This window comes from Hyperolius riggenbachi, chromosome 1 (assembly GCF_040937935.1).
Source record: "Hyperolius riggenbachi isolate aHypRig1 chromosome 1, aHypRig1.pri, whole genome shotgun sequence".
Classification (NCBI taxonomy): domain Eukaryota; kingdom Metazoa; phylum Chordata; class Amphibia; order Anura; family Hyperoliidae; genus Hyperolius; species Hyperolius riggenbachi.
In genome coordinates, this window is record NC_090646.1 from 239,504,358 (window position 1) to 239,523,725 (window position 19,368).

At 46.2% G+C, this 19,368-nt stretch overlaps 1 protein-coding gene across 1 annotated transcript in view; it reads left to right on the top strand.

Moving 5' to 3' along the window:
* LOC137504039 (alcohol dehydrogenase 1-like) overlaps positions 1–19,368 on the top strand; it is a 70,041-nt gene that overhangs the window by 21,793 nt on the left and 28,880 nt on the right. The window contains exons 2-3 of the mRNA XM_068231958.1: positions 17,130–17,231; positions 18,634–18,775. Coding sequence (XP_068088059.1) covers positions 17,130–17,231; positions 18,634–18,775 — 244 coding nt within the window. The remainder of the gene's footprint in view (positions 1–17,129; positions 17,232–18,633; positions 18,776–19,368) is intronic.

A 19,368-nucleotide genomic window follows, 5' to 3' on the forward strand; every position in this document is an offset into this window, starting at 1 on the left:
GCGTGACACCGTCGTACCTGGCATGCAGCATAGGCCCTGCGGAGCTGGGGCTGTGTAGCTGGAGAGGAGAACTGCCACTCAGCCAAGGAGGAGGAGGAGGACAGCGAAGAGCATGTAGCAGGAGGAGAGGAGGTGGCAGGAGGCCTGCCTGCAAGCCGTGGAGGTGTCACAATTTGGTCCGCCGCTTTCTGCTTGCCATCGTTCACCACCAGGTTCACCCAATGGGCTGTGTAGGTAATGTAGCGGCCCTGCCCGTGCTTGGCAGACCAGGCATCCGTGGTCAGGTGTACCCTTGACCCAACGCTCTTCGCAAGAGATGACACCACTTGCCTCTCAACTTCACGGTGCAGTTGGGGTATGGCCTTTCTGGAAAAATAAGTGCGGCCTGGCATCTTCCACTGCGGTGTTCCGATGGCCACAAATTTACGGAAGGCCTCAGAGTCCACCAGCCGGTATGGTAACAGCTGGCGAGCTAACAGTTCCGCCACGCCAGCTGTCAGACGCCGGGCAAGGGGGTGACTGGCCAAAAGTGGCTTCTTCCGCTCAAACATTTCCTTCACGGACACCTGACTGCTGCTGTGGGCAGAGGAGCAGGAACCGCTCAAGGGCAGAGGCGGAGTGGAGGAGGGTGCCTGTGAAGGTGCAAGGGAGAAAGCGGCATAAGCAGATGATGCACCTGAAGGAGGAAGAGGAGAAGGAGGGTGACTTTTATTTTGTGTGCTGCTGCTGCTTTTGCTCAGGTGGCCATCCCATTGCTGTTTGTGCCTTTTCTCCAGGTGCCTTCGTAAGGCACTTGTCCCTACGTGAGTGTTGGCCTTTCCACGGCTCAATTTTTTTTGGCAGAGCGAACAGATGGCTTTGGTCCGATCTGAGGCACACACATTGAAAAATTTCCACACCGCTGAGCCACCCTGGGATGTGGGCACTATGGGGACCTCAGCAGCTGATGCTGAAGGGCAAGTTGGCTGGCTGTACATAGGTGGCGATACATGGTGCCGGACTCTGCCACCAGCTGTTTCTGACGAAGAGCTGCCCCAGCTTCTTTCAGCAACTTCTCTCCTCCTACTACTCTCTGACTCCCCCTCTGAACTGTCCCCCTCTTCATCTCCTCTATTGGGAACATACAGAGGATCCCTATCATCGTCATCATCGTAATCATCCTGCCCAGCTTCGCTTGCCTCAGAAAAATCCAAACGTGTAGGTCCTTCATCCTCCTTACACGTTACATCCATAGTGTTGTCGCGTAACGCAGACATATGAGCTGGTGAAAAATCATCTGGCTGTAACAATGGCTGTGCATCAGTGATTTCACCACCACTAAATAATTCTTGCGAAGTGTCAAATGCAGCGGAAGTGGTGCTAGTAGTAGCGCTGGTGGCTGAGCAAGATGAGGTGTTCTGTGTCGCTAAATACTCAACCACGTCCTGACAATCTTGGGAGGTGATGGGACGTGCCTTCTTCCGAGCACTGTACTGTGGGCCAGGTCCACACGAAATTACATTTACACGACCTCGCGCAGACCTGCCGGGTGGCCTTCCTCTGCCTCTGCCACTACCTCTTCCTCTTCCTCTACCTGTTTTGTCCATATCGGGTATGCACGGAGTGGTATATCACACTGCGTGCACTCACGTAGGTAGGTGGGTTCACTTAACTGCACAGGTATGCGCACTGATGCGGTGGGTTCACTGAACAGTACAGGTATACAGTGGCGGGTTCACTGAACACAACAGGTATGCAGTGGCGTGTTCACTAAACAGGTATACAGTGGCGGGTCCACTGAACAGAACAGGTATACAGTGGCGGCCCTGGCGGGTTCACAGAACAGGTATACAGTGGTGGGTCCACTGAACAGAACAGGTATACAGTGGCGGGTTCACAGAACAGGTATACAGTGGCGGGTCCACTGAACAGAACAGGTATACAGTGGCGGGTTCACAGAACAGGTATGCAGTGGCAGGTTCACTGAACTGAACAGGTATGCAGTGGCGTGTTCACTAAACAGGTATACAGTGGCAGGTCCACTGAACAGAACAGGTATACAGTGGCGGGTCCACTGAACAGAACAGGTATACAGTGGCGGCCCTGGCGGGTTCACAGAACAGGTATACAGTGGCGGGTCCACTGAACAGAACAGGTATACAGTGGCGGGTTCACAGAACAGGTATACAGTGGCGGGTCCACTGAACAGAACAGGTATACAGTGGCGGGTTCACAGAACAGGTATACAGTGGCGGGTCCACTGAACAGAACAGGTATACAGTGGCGGGTTCACAGAACAGGTATGCAGTGGCAGGTTCACTGAACTGAACAGGTATGCAGTGGCGTGTTCACTAAACAGGTATACAGTGGCAGGTCCACTGAACAGAACAGGTATACAGTGGCGGGTCCACTGAACAGAACAGGTATACAGTGGCGGCCCTGGCGGGTTCACAGAACAGGTATACAGTGGCGGGTCCACTGAACAGAACAGGTATACAGTGGCGGGTTCACAGAACAGGTATACAGTGGCGGGTCCACTGAACAGAACAGGTATACAGTGGCGGGTTCACAGAACAGGTATGCAGTGGCAGGTTCACTGAACTGAACAGGTATGCAGTGGCGTGTTCACTAAACAGGTATACAGTGGCAGGTCCACTGAACAGAACAGGTATACAGTGGCGGGTCCACTGAACAGAACAGGTATACAGTGGCGGCCCTGGCGGGTTCACAGAACAGGTATACAGTGGCGGGTCCACTGAACAGAACAGGTATACAGTGGCGGGTTCACAGAACAGGTATACAGTGGCGGGTCCACTGAACAGAACAGGTATACAGTGGCGGGTTCACAGAACAGGTATACAGTGGCGGGTCCACTGAACAGAACAGGTATACAGTGGCGGCCCTGGCGGGTTCACAGAACAGGTATACAGTGGCGGGTCCACTGAACAGAACAGGTATACAGTGGCGGGTTCACAGAACAGGTATACAGTGGCGGGTCCACTGAACAGAACAGGTATACAGTGGCGGGTTCACAGAACAGGTATACAGTGGCGGGTCCACTGAACAGAACAGGTATACAGTGGCGGCCCTGGCGGGTTCACAGAACAGGTATACAGTGGCGGGTCCACTGAACAGAACAGGTATACAGTGGCGGGTTCACAGAACAGGTATACAGTGGCGGGTCCACTGAACAGAACAGGTATACAGTGGCGGGTTCACAGAACAGGTATACAGTGGCGGGTCCACTGAACAGAACAGGTATACAGTGGCGGGTTCACAGAACAGGTATACAGTGGCAGGATCACTGAACAGGTATGCAGTGGGCTGAGGGCTCACTGAACAGAACAGGTATGCTGTGGCAGGATCACTGAACAGGTATGCAGTGGCAGGATCACAGTACAGGTATGCAGTGGGCTGAGGGCTCACTGAACAGAACAGGTATGCTGTGGCAGGATCACTGAACAGGTATGCAGTGGCAGGATCACTGAACAGGTATGCAGTGGGCTGAGGGCTCACTGAACAGAACAGGTATGCTGTGGCAGGATCACTGAACAGGTATGCAGTGGCAGGATCACTGAACAGGTATGCAGTGGGCTGAGGGCTCACTGAACAGAACAGGTATGCTGTGGCAGGATCACTGAACAGGTATGCAGTGGCAGGATCACTGAACAGGTATGCAGTGGGCTGAGGGCTCACTGAACAGAACAGGTATGCTGTGGCAGGATCACTGAACAGGTATGCAGTGGCAGGATCACTGAACAGGTATGCAGTGGGCTGAGGGCTCACTGAACAGAACAGGTATGCTGTGGCAGGATCACTGAACAGGTATGCAGTGGCAGGATCACTGAACAGGTATGCAGTGGGCTGAGGGCTCACTGAACAGAACAGGTATGCTGTGGCAGGATCACTGAACAGGTATGCAGTGGCAGGATCACAGTACAGGTATGCAGTGGGCTGAGGGCTCACTGAACAGAACAGGTATGCTGTGGCAGGATCACTGAACAGGTATGCAGTGGCAGGATCACTGAACAGGTATGCAGTGGGCTGAGGGCTCACTGAACAGAACAGGTATGCAGCCAGGAAGAAGTTAAGCCTAACTAATCTTTCCCTATATGAGAGACTGCAGCAGCTCGCCCTACTCTCACTAATGCAGGCACACGAGTGGCCGTAATGGCCGCCGCTGCCTGCCTTATATAAGGGGGGGTGGGGCTCCAGGGGCTAGTGTAGCCTAATTGGCTACACTGGGCCTGCTGACTGTGATGTAGAGGGTCAAAGTTGACCCTCAGGTGCATTATGGGGCGAACCGAACTTCTTCCGCAAAAGGTTCGCGTGCGGTACCCGCACGCGAACCACCTAAGTTCGCGCGAACCACGTTCGCCGGCGAACCGTTCGGCCCAACTCTAGTGCTGACTCACATGTGGTGGCAAGCTTTTGAATTGTATGTGTGTGGTGAATCCTTTGGAGTGAGAACGCTCCTCTCAGCTAGTCGGTTCATAGATTGCGAATCCACATATGGGCATCTCTGTGCAAAGCGACACAGAGGTTCAGACTCTGCGTTATTGACCCATTCAAGGACCGGCCCGTGCGGTCTATGACAGTTACCACCGCAACCTGGAAGTGCCAAACAACGACCTCCATCATCCCGGCATCTCTCCGCTGAGCCGAATGCCTCTGCCATTCTGCGTCTTCGGGGCGGCCCTCCCACAGACTCTCTGGACAATAGCCATACACAGAGCTTGCTGCGGGGAGTTAAAGGTAGGCCAGTAAGGGAATGAGAACCTGCCACTTTCAAACTGCAGCCATGCGCTGCGTGCAGACACTAGCCCCTAGCCACCCAGGCTCTCCAGGACAAATGTGTGTGAAGATTAGAATCTAGAAACCACATGTATATCATAGGCATACAGAGCAAAAGACCAGAATGCTGGAACAACCATCACCGCTGTCGTCACTGAGACTGCCAGCATGCCTAAGAATAAGGAGACCCCAGTGCTCATGATGCAGAGATGGTGTCAACAGAAAAAGCATGCAAAACTGTATGTGCATCACTCAGCTGACAACAGAAGACCTGCACACACCATAATGCAAAGCCTCCTAGCTGCAATAGTGAAAGTGCATAATGGAATGTGTGATGACAAAAATATGCATGCACTAAACATTAGCTGGACGTGACTGTCTAAGTATGTAAGCATGCAGCTTGCAGAGCAACAGTCATTATCACGGTCTCAGGGGCTCATGGCTGTGTTCAGGCCCGTATCTATTAAGAGTAGGGATGCTCATTCGGATTCATTTTCGATAGGAAGTTGCATTTCCACATCAGTAATCGGTAATGCAAGTGCATTAGGTGGATTTTCGCGGAAATCGCAGAAATGTCTGCCGACTTTAACATCAATTTTCTCAAAAAGTACAAGGTCTTTTTGAAAGATCTTGTACCCACTCTTCTGCTTAACAAACCTTAAACATTTAGTATGTCTAGCACCTATGGGGGCTTTGCTATTAACCTCTAAAGTCGGCATTATACCGCATATCGGTAATGCGGATTTTCTGCATTATACATTACAGTGTACAGCTGCCGGGTTTAGTGCTTAATAGCAAAGCTCCCATAACTGCTAGAAACACCACATTTTCAGAGTATATTAAGCAGAAGATTGGGAACACAAGGAAAAAAATCTTTCAAAAAGACCTTGTACTTTTTGAGAAAATTGATGTTAAGTTCGGTGGAAATTATCGCGAAAATCCACATCAGAAACGTGAAAATCGGCAGCAGAAACGGTAGCAGTAGTGGTAATCGGTAATGGCGAAAAAAGTGGCTCTTTGGGGTTGAAGGAGTGGGGTTGTGTGTCAGAGAACACAGGCTTTTACTTTGCTCAATGCAAAAGTTTCAACCCCCCCCCCCCCTTCAGTAAATGGTTCAGCCCTTGTGAGAGGGGAGCGCTTTGTTGCTAGGCTGCAGTCGGCAAGCTGTCCAGGAAGTCCATCCATGCAGGGGGTACAAACCATAGTGCAGTGGGGAGCACAGCGCTCCAGGTATAGCCATGTTAACATGCTAGGGGTGCCACTACACTGCTCTGGATCCTGCATTTTGTTCCTCCGCCTGGGACTTTTTTTTATACTTCGGGTCTCGTTTCCGTCTCCTCCCTATAGCTGGGAACTTCAGCTTACAGATTACCTGTGTGCTCATCATGATCCTCTGTGCCTGCACCCCTCCCTCTGCACGTTGTGACACTTAGGGCCCTTTTACACTTAATCAGTTGCTCTCAGTTATAACTGAAAGAAAACTGATTTTCAAAGTAAAGCCCATGTTTTCCTATGGCCTCTTTTACACTTAACACGTTTTAACTGAAATCTTTTTCACAATGCACTGCTATGGAAAAAACGCGTACCAACGTGCATTAGCGCACACTAACGCGTACCAACTGATTAAGTGTAAAAGGACCCTAAGGGGAGGAGCAGTGAACACAGCAGGGTATAACACGGGAGATTCAAGGAGGAAGGAACAGGCTCTGGCTCAGCCATGGAGAGGTAACTACTTCTCTGCAAGCCAACATCTATGCTGCTCTGTTTGCACTTTCAATTCATCAGTAGCAGCATTCTAGTATCTGTCTTTGCATTATCTGATTTCCCAGAGGCTTTGCAAAGTGTCACTCATGCATTCCTCAGGGATTTAGCTATTAGCCATTGCTGTGTGACAGGGAACAGGCTGAAAGCTGCAGGGAAGGCACTGTGAGTAGAGATGGGCGAACAGTTTGGCTGTGTTAGCCGAACTGTTCGGGCTGCCCAATCTGTCATTTATCTATGCCTCTTACTACTTCCGGGTCGCAATGACCCGGAGTAGTACGTCTGCGCTGCCCGGCGGAGCGCGTCCTAGCGACGCGCTCCCGTTGCCGGGCACTTTCTGCGCATGTGCGTGACGTCATGAGTGACGTCACGCACATGCGCAGAAAGTGCCCGGCAACGGGAGCGCGTCGCTAGGACGCGCTCCGCCGGGCAGCGCAGACGTACTACTCCGGGTCATTGCGACCCGGAAGTAGTAAGAGGCATAGATAAATGACAGATTGGGCAGCCCGAACAGTTCGGCTAACACAGCCAAACTGTTCGCCCACCTCTAACTGTGAGCTGGGTGTGTCTGCAGGGCCTCTGCTTCTGTACTGTCCAGCATCAAAAATGTTTAGCCCTACAAAGTTAGTATTTTTTGTATACTTTGTTTAAGGAAATTCTACTAAAGGTGGCCACACATTGTGTCTGCTGATCGACCATCCGATTAGATTATTATAATTGGAATCGGATGAAAATCGGTGCTGCCAAGTGCATGCCCGACTGACAATGTGACCAATTTTGGGCCGAAATTGGTCACCTTATTCGATCAGACATGCTGCATGTGAGGTCTAGAGATGGGCCGAACCTCCGATTTTAGGTTCGCGAACCCTGTTCGCGAACTTCCGCGAAAGGTTCGGTTCGCGAAAAAGTTCGCGAACCGCAATAGACTTCAATGGGGAGGCGAACTTTCAAAGTTTTAAAAAATTCTATCAACTAGAAAAATGATAGAAAACATGTTTCAAAAGCTCTAATACCTGGAGCCCCACCTAATTGAGTGAAATACACATCACTGCTGGAGGATCCGCCCACCCTCCCTCCTCCAAGCAAGGTCCTTTATACCATTTGCCTACCTACACTAATTAGTTATGGGACAGCTGCTACACACTCTGCTAGGGAAATTTTAATTGCCCTCCGCCCTCCTACCGGAGGGAGGAGGGTCTCTTCTGCCAGGGAATTATACTATTTTAAAAACCAGTATACATCATACCATAGCTGGTACATCATACCATAGCTGGGAATACATACATGAGTATACATCATACCATAGCTGGGAATTGAACCCAGATCTCACTGTGTGGTGGGCACGTCACCCTAAGCACTGTACCACTACAGAAGTAAGTGAAGCTAGCCTAAAATTTAACATTTATGCTCAATGCAATAGAACCATTAGGTTGCTTAAAGGAGAACTGTAGTGAGAGGTATATTGAGGCTGCCATATTGATTTCCTTTTAAGCTATACCAGTTGCCTGGCAGCCCTGCTGATCTATTTGGCTGCAGTAATAATAATAATCCAAACATTTGTATAGTGCTTTTCTCCTGTCGGACTCAAAGCGCTCAAGAGCTGCAAGCCACAGGGACGTGCTCAAGAGGCCACCCTGCAGTGTTAGGGAGTCTTGCCTTGAACTCCTTACTGAATAGGTACTTGACCTAGCCAGGATTCAAACCCTGGTCTCCCATGTCAAAGGCAGAGCCCTTAACCAGTACACTATCCAGCCACTGTAGTGTGAATCACACCAGAAACAAGCATGCAGCTAATCTTGTCAGATCTTACAAAAATGTCAAACACCAGATCTGCTGCATGATTGTTCAGGGTCTAGGGCTAAAAGTATTGGAGGCAGAGGATCTGCAGGATAGCCAGGTAACTGGTATTGCTTAAAAGGAAATCAATATGGTAGCCTCCATATACCTTTCACTATTGAGCCTGAATCGCCTGCTGATCCTGTGTCTCTAATACTTTTAGCCACAGCCCCTGAACAAGCATGCAGATCAGGTGCTCTGACTGAAGTCAGACTGGATTAGCTGCATGCTTGTTTCAGGGTGTGATTCAGCCACTATTGCAGTCACAAAGAAGATCAGCTGGACTGCCAGGCAACTGGTATTGTTTACAGGAAACATCCATATCATTCTCAGTTAAGGTTCCCTTTAAAGGAGAACTGTAGTGAAAGGTATATGGAGGCTACCATATTGATTTCCTTTTAAGCAATACCAGTTACCTGGCTATCCTGCAGATGCTCTGCCTCCAATACTTTTAGCCCTAGACCCTGAACAAGCATGCAGCAGATCTGGTGTTTGACATTTTTGTAAGATCTGACAAGATTAGCTGCATGCTTGTTTCTGGTGTGATTCACACTACAGTGGCTGGATAGTGTACTGGTTAAGGGCTCTGCCTTTGACATGGGAGACCAGGGTTTGAATCCTGGCTAGGTCAAGTACCTATTCAGTAAGGAGTTCAAGGCAAGACTCCCTAACACTGCAGGGTGGCCTCTTGAGCGCGTCCCTGTGGCTTGCAACTCTTGAGCGCTTTGAGTCCGACAGGAGAAAAGCACTATACAAATGTTTGGATTATTATTATTACTGCAGCCAAATAGATCAGCAGGGCTGCCAGGCAACTGGTATAGCTTAAAAGGAAATCAATATGGCAGCCTCCATATACCTCTCACTACAGTTCTCCTTTAAGCAACCTAATGGTTCTATTGCATTGAGCATAAATGTTAAATTTTAGGCTAGCTTCACTTACTTCTGTAGTGGTACAGTGCTTAGGGTGACGTGCCCACCACACACTGAGATCTGGGTTCGATTCCCAGCTATGGTATGATGTATACTCATGTATGGTATGTATCCCCAGCTATGGTATGATGTATACTCATGTATGTATTCCCAGCTATGGTATGATGTATATTGGTTTTTAAAATAGTATAATTCCCTGGCAGAAAAGACCCTCCTCCCTCCGGTAGGAGGAAATGGGTAGGAGGGAGGAGGGAGGTGGCCAATTAAAATCTCCCTAGCAGAGTGTGTAGCAGCTGTCCCATAACTAATTAGTGTAGGCAGACAACTGAGTCAAATGGTATAAAGGACCTAGTTTGAAGGAAGGGTGGGCGGGTTCTCAAGCAGTGTGTTTGACAATAACATGTCTGCTGACAGTGAAATGGAGGGTAAAAATTTTGCTCAATACAGCATTATGGGGCGAATCGAACTTCCGCAAAAGTTCGCCTGATGCAGGTGAACGCGAACCCCCAAAGTTCGCCTGGAACCGTTCGCAGGCGAACCGTTCGGCCCATCTCTAGTGAGGTCGACTTGCTTGAATGGGTGCGCAGTGGTAACGGCGAGCGATATCGGGGCGAGCGTCAAAACCACTGCGCTGTTCCTGCGATATATGTATGTATGTAATGTATATGTGCTGTAATGTGCATCTATACATTACCTGTCCTGTGTTGCGGTGTCAGTCTGTCTTCCGCCTCTCTTCTATTAGCCGCATACATGCTGCCAGCGCATAGCTCACCGGCGTGTGATGTCACACACACCATGCTGGCAGCCTGTATGGAACTAATTTAAGAGAGGCGGAAGATGGACGCTGCGACACAGGACAGGTAAGGTATAAATGCACATTACAGCACATTTACACACACACACACACACACACACACACACACACACACACACACACACACACACACACACACACACACACACACACACACACACACACACACACACACACACACACACACACACACACACACACACACACACACACACACACACACACACACACACACACACACACACACACACACACACACACACACACACACACACATATATACACACACACACACACACACACACACAGTGGCGATTACCAAGAGATTTCATCCTGAAATTGATCGGGAATCGCCCTGTGGTGCATGGGCAGCCAACAGACCTCTCTCTAATAACTTTCGATTAAGAGAGAGATTTGTCACTTTGTCTAATCTGCCCATCAACACTAGGTGTATGGGCATCTTTACTGTCTTAAGAGACTCAGAGATGAGTCAAGTGGCCATTTCTTTTACTTACGCGGGAATTCCTCCAGCCCCATATGCGTCCCTCGCAGTCCTCCCGCGTGCCTCCGTTAAGCCGCAATCTTCTCCGGTATTCGCCCCAGTGGCATCAGCGGGGGGCCTTCTGCGCATGGGCAGACCTTCTGTGCAAGCACAGAAGGCCCTGGCTGACGTCACTCAGTCAGACTGAGCCGAGTACCAGGGGTTGACTGCGTCTGAACGGAGGATTCCGTGAGGACTGCGGGAGGGCAGCGAGGGACACATCCATGCTTATGGGGCTGGAGGAAGCCCCGGGTAAGTAAAAAAAATGGCCACTTGACTCATCTCTGAGTCTCTTTAAAAGTTCCAGATTAATTAGGCTGTTTTGCATGTGTCAATTGCTAAATATTGTATTGCCCTTATTGTTCTAGGCTCCCTTTAAAGCTGCGTACTCACCGATCAACGGGTCCTGCGACGCCCCCTTAATGATGGTCGCTAGCGACACCTCTACCAGTTGGCAGGTTAAGCGCGAGGTCATGCGGCGTACACGGCATCACATGCGAGGCATCAATCGTGGGACTTTGCACTGTGTTAGGGATCTTAAAGATTAGTCATCGTGAGATGCTATGCAACATTTGCACTCGTGCATCTGTACCCACCTGGCGACGTCATGTAAAAATCAGCGGTTGTCTGAAAAAAATCGTCGGAAAAAATTGCCAGGTGGGTACATGGCTTTAAGTGGACCTGAACTTCTACACAGGACAAAAGGAAAACAGAGAGAAATGCACACGGACACTTGCGAGTCATTTACCGCCGGCTGCAGAGCTTGTCATTTCAGTGCTGCCCATTCAAATGAATTGGGCAGCACCGGTAGCAGTGTTTGGAAGCAAATGTAGTGTAGTTGGTGTTGGCAGCAGGGGTTTGTGCAGTGTAGTGTAGTGTAGTTGGTGGGGACAGAATGGGTAAGTAAAGTGTAGTGTAGCAGGGATTAGTGTAGATGTGCAGTGTAGCTTAGATAGAGACAGTCTAGAGGGGAAAGGTCTATAAAACACCTGCACCATTGTTCACTATCAGTTAGTGTAGTGTAGCAGGGATTAGTTAGTTGGAAACAGTAAAAAAGGGCGCAGGTGGCTAGTGGACAAATCGGGCGCCGCCATTCACTTCCATAATAATTATCGTTTACTGGGCGCCGAACAGGAAAAAAGGGCGCCCGAGAATAATAACGTTTACCAACGGCGCCCGAAGATTTTTCATGTTTTATAACTGCTTGTGATGATTTACGTTTCCTTTTTCTATAAAACATTATTTTAAAGTTATCCCTTAGTGTTTGTAAAACATTATTATTCACGAAACAAAGCGATCAGTACGTAACGTAAATTGTACTATATTTTATCCATTACTGTTTTTAAAACATTATTCTACACAAATTACAGTGATCTTTAAGGAGGGTCTTAGGTTTAGGCACCATCAGGGGGGTCTTAGGTTTAGGCACCAACAGAGAGGTCTTAGGTTTAGGCACCAACAGGGGGGTCTTAGGTTTAGGCACCAACAGGAGGGTCTTAGGTTTAGGCACCAACAGGGGGGTCTTAGGTTTAGGCACCAACAGGAGGGTCTTAGGTTTAGGCACCAACAGGGGGGTCTTAGGTTTAGGCACCAACAGGGGGGTCTTAGGTTTAGGCACCAACAGGGGGGTCTTAGGTTTAGGCACCAACAGGGGTGTCTAGGGGTTAGGGGTAGGTACAGGGAGGGTTACTTAGTACAAAAATTTTTTAAAGTTATTATACGTTTCACTATTTAAACGGAAGATTAACGTTTTTACAATTGCCGATTTCATGCACATTATTTAATGATTTATAACTTTATAAAACATTAATTTTAAACAAAATACAGTACAATTCATTTTTAAACGTTATCCATGCTTATCATTTAAAACCCCGCGCCCTTTTTTCCCAGCGCCCCTTTTTAACGTACGCTAGTAGTTAGTGTAGTGTAGCAGGGATTAGTGTAGATGTCCAGTGTAGCTTAGATAGAGACAGTCTAGAGGGGAAAGGTCTATAAAACACCTGCACCATAGATGCACCTAGGTTCAGTTTGTTTTTTTCCCCCTGATTTTTTCCCTCTAAAACTAGATGCGTCTTATATGCCGGAGCGTCTTATATTCTGCAAAAAGTACAAGCTTTGTGCAGTGTTTCCTCATGGCCTTAACGCATACAAAACCTTTAGTTGCTTCCTACGTGACTGGGACAATATTTGATGTGTTGTTCACTATCAGTTACTGATTGACACCTGTTATGCATGCCTTACCCAAAGTTTTATGTAGGCATGTTACTTATTAGCTAGATCTTATTTATATAGCAGCATTACTTCTGTTCTAGCATATTCTATTACGCGTTTGCGTGTCCAGGTGTGTTAACCATAACTGTATTTGTACATATGTATTATATTCCTTCAGTTCTCCACACATCTTTTCTCTTTTTCCTTTCACTTCAAGCACGAATGAGGGATAACTTATGTCTTGGCATTATGTGATCAGCTAGCTTGCCATTATATTCCTTGAGTTCTCTCCACATCTGTTCTCTTTTTCCTTTCACTTGAAGCACGAATGATGTATAACTTATCTCTTGGCATTATGTGATCAGCTAGCTTGCCAGGGGCGTAGCAATAGGGGTTGCAGAGGTTGCGACCGCATCAGGGCCCTTGGGCTAAAGGGGCCCCCTCAATTAGCTCTCTATTAGTCCTGTGTGCACAATAATCACTTCTATAGATACTTTGAATTGTGGGAATCATTAACAAGCTGTTCCCCATTCCCTTCTAGTACCTGACACTGTAGTTGCCATTGGCAGGTTTTGGTGTGCCGTATCAATTGTTATTTATAGAGGGCTTGGGGGGCCTATTGTAAAACTTGCATCGGGGCCCACAGCTCATTAGCTACGCCACTGTAGCTTGCCATTATGTGACCAGCTTTTTTCGCACCATGACATTTCTAGCAGGCACTGTTCCTGGATATTTTTTACCCCACCAAGACCTCCCCTTCCATTATGACATCTGACAAGCGCCCACATGGACCCTGTTGAATGTCCATGCATAATATCACAGCTCTCTATTATGTGATGAGAGTTTCCTATTGCGACATCCTCCAGTGGCATGGATGGGGTCTATGTTCTGTCATATAGACTTGGTTTTACCTTCCATGCTTACACTTCTGCTCAGTACTCAAGCAGCAGGGTTGCTGCTGCTGCATGCCATCCTTGGCCACCCACACCCACCCTTCCATCATACCCCTATGTTGACTCTCGTTTCTGATTTTCCTTGAGCCTACTCCAAGAGAAGCAACAAGGAGCCAAGGATGCCAAATAGCTGGGGACAGAAGGGGGGAGGCACCTGGGAGGGCAGGAGGGGGGACCTCGGGACACCTGTGGACAGAAGGGGGGGACACCTGAGGACAGAAGGGGGAGACCTGGGAGGATGGAAGGGGACACCTGGAGACAGAAGGGTATATCTGGGGACTGAAGGAGACAACTGGGAGGACAGAAGGGGACGCAGGAGGATACGAACTGGGGGAGAACATCTACAAGACGTTCCTGGAATATAGACGCACCAGGTATATATATTTATATATATATATATATATATATATACACATATATATATATACATATATATATATATATACATATATATATATATATATACACAGTGGCTTGCAAAATTATTCAGCCCCCTTGAAGTTTTCCACATTTTGTCACATTACTGCCACAAACATTAATCACTTTTATTGGAATTCCACGTGAAAGACCAATACAAAGTGGTGTACATGTGAGAAGTGGATCGAAAATCATACATGATTCCAAACATTTTTAGGTTGTGTGTAATTATTTACACAAAGTGGGTTGTGTTTAATTATTCAGCCCCCTGAGTCAATACTTTGTAAAACCACCTTTTGCTGCAATTACAGCTGCCAGTCTTTTAGGGTATGTCTCTACCAGCTTTGCACATCTACAGACTAAAATCCTTGCCCATTCTTCTTTGCAAAACAGCTCCAGTTCAGTCAGATTAGATGGACAGTGTTTGTGAACAGCAGTTTTCAGATCTTGCTACATATTCTCGATTGGATTTAGATCTGGACTTTGACTGGGCCATTCTAAGACATGGATATGTTTTGTTTTAAACCATTCCATTGTTGCCCTGGCTTTATGTTTAGGGTTGTTGTCCTGCTGGAATGTATACCTCCGCCCCAGTCTCAAGTCTTTTGCAGACTCCAAGAGGTTTTCTTCCAAGATTGCCCTGTATTTGGCTCCATCCATCTTCCCATCAACTCTGACCAGCTTCCCTGTCCCTGCTGAAGAGAAGCACCCCCAGAGCATGATGCTGCCACCGCCATATTTGATAGTGGGGATGATGTGTTCAGAGTGATGTGCAGTGTTAGTTTAGTTTTCAGCCACACATAGCGTTTTGCATTTTGGCCAAAAAGTTACATTTTGGTCTTATCTGACCAGAGAACCTTCTTCCACATGTTTGCTGTGTTCCCCACATGGCTTGTGGCAAACTGCAAACAAGACTTCTTATGCTTTTCTGTTAACAATGGCTTTCTTCTTGCCTCCCTTCCATAAAGGCCAACTTTGTGCAGTGCACGACTAATAGTTTTTCTATGGACAGATTCCCCCACCTGAGGTGTAGATCTCTGCAGCTCGTCCAGAGTCACCATGGGCCTCTTGACTGCGTTTCTGATCAGCGCTCTCCTTGTTCGGCCTGTGAGTTTAGGTGTAGGGCCTTGTCTTGGTAGGTTTACAGTTGTGCCATACTCCTTCCATTTCTGAATGATCACTTGAACAGTGCTCCATGGGATTTTCAAGGCTTTGGAAATCTTTTTGTAGCCTAAGCCTGCTTTAAATTTCTTAATAACTTTATCCCTGACCTGTCTGGTGTGTTCTTTGGACTTCATGGTGTTGTGCTCCCAATATTCTCTTATACAACCTCTGAGGCTGTCACAGAGCAGCTGTATTTGTACTGACATTAGATTACACACAGGTGCACTCTATTTAGTCATTCGCACTCATCAGGCAATGTCTATGGGCAACTTACTGCACTCAGACCAAAGGGGCTGAATAATTACGCACACCCCACTTTGCAGTTATTCATTTGTAAAAAATGTTTGGAATCATGTATGATTTTCATTCCACTTCTCATGTGTACACCACTTTGTGTTGGTCTTTCACGTGTAATTCCAATAATTGGATTCATGTTTGTGGCAGTAATATGACAAAATGTGGAAAACTTCAAGGGGGCATATATATATATATATATATATATATATATATATATATATATATATATATATATATATTGCCCTGTTTTTTGCTGTCTAAAACTAGAGGCGTCTTATATTCCTCAGCGTCTTATATGGCGAAAAATACAGTGAGTCAGTTAAAAAGAGCTAAACCATGATTTAAGTCAGTTATGAGGAGTTATACAATAAATTAAGTCAGTTAAGGAGAGCTAAACCATGATCTAAGTTAGATAAGGAGAGTTAAACAATGTGATAAGGGGCCCATACACTGGTAGATTTTTCAGCCATGGATCGCTTCTATAGAATCGATCAATTGGAAATCGATTCTATCGAATCAGCCGATCAATCAATTTGCTGCAGATTTTGATGGATTTCAATTGATTTAATCTATCTGACTGGATGGAAAATCTAGGTCGATCTGCTGCTGGCAGCAGATCAATGGTTCATAGAGTTGCATTGGATCTAATAGTCCAATAATGCATTTAGATTGATTTCCAATAGATTTCCAGTAGATTTCATTCTCAAATCTGTTGGAATTCTGTTCCTAGTGTGTGGCACACATCAGATAGATTTCTGTCAGATTCGACCTGACAGACATCTGACAGAAATCTATCTGATGGTCGAATCTGCTGCAAATCTATAAGTGTATGGCCACCTTTAAGTCAGTTAAGGAGAGCTAAATCATGAGTTAGCTGACCATGAGAAGTGATGACCAGTACATCAGTATACAGAGCAACCAGGGTTAACTTGCATTATATGGTTTCACAATCATCGTGCCACCGCCAAAACATAGTGTTAGTGTCCATATTCCATTGCAAAAAGAGAGAGGGTGGGCACCGATGTGTATATACCATAAAACTTTGTATTCTTAGGCAGATGGATTAGCCAGATGAGGCCCCAGATGGGAAGCACCCCCCCCCCCACCACCTATCATGAGTTAAGTAATTTAAGGAGAGATAAGTTGTGAGTTAATAAATAGGGTGAGATAATTTAACAGAAAAGCTTTATGAATCAGACACACGGAGAGATAAACAATGAATTAAGCCAATTAAGGAGAGATAAATCATGAGTTAAGTTAGAAAAGGAGAGATAAATCATGAATTAAGTCATTTAAGGAGAGATATATTGTGAGTTAAGGTGAGATTGTGAGCTAAGGTGAGATAATAAAAAAAAAAAAAAAAGGTTTTTGAATCAGCCCCTTAGACATGTTTATCCTATCCACATTAAAGTATAATTTGATATCTTCAAAGGTAATTAAATGCAAGGCTGCAATATGCTGGGAACCCAAGCAACCTCTCAGCATCGAGGAGATTGAAGTTGCTCCACCAAAACGCCATGAAGTCCGTGTCAAGGTAAAATTATCCTATTTTCTATGTTAAGCAATGTTGGAAGCAAATGTACATTGACTGCAGCACACCCTGATGGTTCACAAACCCCACAGCTGTTCAAAAGTGGACTTGGCTAGTGCCGTGTAAAATAGTACTGGAATATATTACTTCTCTCAAATAAACTATATGCACCACTTCCACTTCCAATGTGGCAAAAAAAAACAAAAGTAACTATAAAGTGTATGTTACAGCTATATTAAATAATATTACATAATTAATAGAACAGTATTAAATGACTACGATATCATTACTTACTACTAGCCAATAGGCCTGTTTATTAACGGGTGCTAGGTTGTACACAGTGCCTCCTGCCATACTGGGCATGTGCAAGGTCGCTATCGTGACACCGTACGCGCACTTTCACGGCCCCACACATGACACCCATGGCCCCTGCGTGCACATAGCCATTTCACTGCACCAGTGCAGTAAGGTGGCTGCACATATGGACGCAGGTGGATGCAGATACATGGAGTTCAATATAGGAAGGGAAAATAGAAACAAACCTCTGTTGTCATAGAAATATTAATGACCAGTACCTACCAGTACATGATGAGCAATGAGTTTGTACTGAGAATTTATTAATCCTAATGTATTATTAAACAGTTGGATAAGTGCCAATTGGGATCTGGTCTAAAGTTATTTCAGTTCACAGTTCATGCTTCAATAATATGCAAATTAATTACATCACAGCTGCGCTAGGCATATATAACCCCCAGCTTGTGTTAGAACACTTGCCAAGCTTATAACACACATCACAACTTATTTCTAATATCATATCTAATAAGTATCAATCTAATAAGTAGATCAGCCTAAATTAATATTACCTTCTGATCAAATTTGAGATTTTAATGTCTTTTTTTTTTATAAACTTGGTTCTTTTATGGATAACCGTGCATTTTATGATTTTCAATCACGAGCTTTCTCTATAATTTTCTACAGAAAAAAATAGATTCACCAAATCAGATGTACTTGTACTGGGACATTTATTTGCTTGTTTCACAGCATTTACAATGTATATACTACTACTCAGTGGTCGCAGAGCCGTTCAAGGCAGTATTGGAGCCAGACTCATAAATTCTGGAACAGCCCCAGAGTCCCTTGGAGCCAAAGCAGAGCTTGTATTTAGAGTGCGGAGAAAGCTTAAATGTTTGTCACCACTCTAGAAATGGTAAACATGGTCTACTGACTACCCTAACCTGCTAAGCTGCAGAGTTACAACTGATGGCTTTGTACCGCAAAATAAACTAAATCTGTTATGTAAAACAAAGCAGGAAAACCCCACCTTGCCCTGAGGACTTGGCTGAAAAATAATATTTAGAAACTCTATACTTTTTGGACGTTATTTATAATATTTTCTTTATTGCAGATTGTGGCTACTGGGATCTGTCGCTCAGATGAACATGTCATAAGTGGGGCTCTAAGTAACATGAAATTCCCAGTGATCTTAGGCCATGAAGCTGCCGGGATTGTGGAAAGTGTAGGAGAGGGAGTGACCGACCTCCAACCAGGTTAGCCTACTAATAGTTTATTTCTTTTCTTTGATAGCCATGACCAATTATTTACATTTTTGCTTTGCTAATATCGTTTTAAAATTCTCATCTTCACAGTATAATGAAACATTTGTGCATCAATATTTTGTGATTTTTGTGAAAAACTAGAAATTTTTCAACATTGTTACTGACAATGAAGCATGAGAAAATGCATTCCTGCAATAAAGTGTGTTTTATAAAATTCTATGTAATTTCCTGAAAACATATCCTTTTAGCAAAAATTTGTTTTTTTTGCATTTAACCCTCCCGGCGGTATAAAAAAATCCGCCAGGAGGCAGCGCAGCAGTTTTTTTTTGTTTTTTGTTTTATTATATCATGTAGCGAGCCCAGGGCTCGCTACATGATAGCCGCTGCTCAGCGGCATCCCCCCGCCCGCTTCAATCGCCTTCGGCGATCTCCGATCAGGAAATTCCGTTCAAAGAACGGTATTTTCTGGAGGGCTTCCCCCGTCTCCATGGCGACGGGGCGGGATGATGTCACCGACGTCGGACGTCGGGACGTCAGTGGGAGTTCCGAACCACCCCTCAGCGCTGCCTGGCACTGATTGGCTA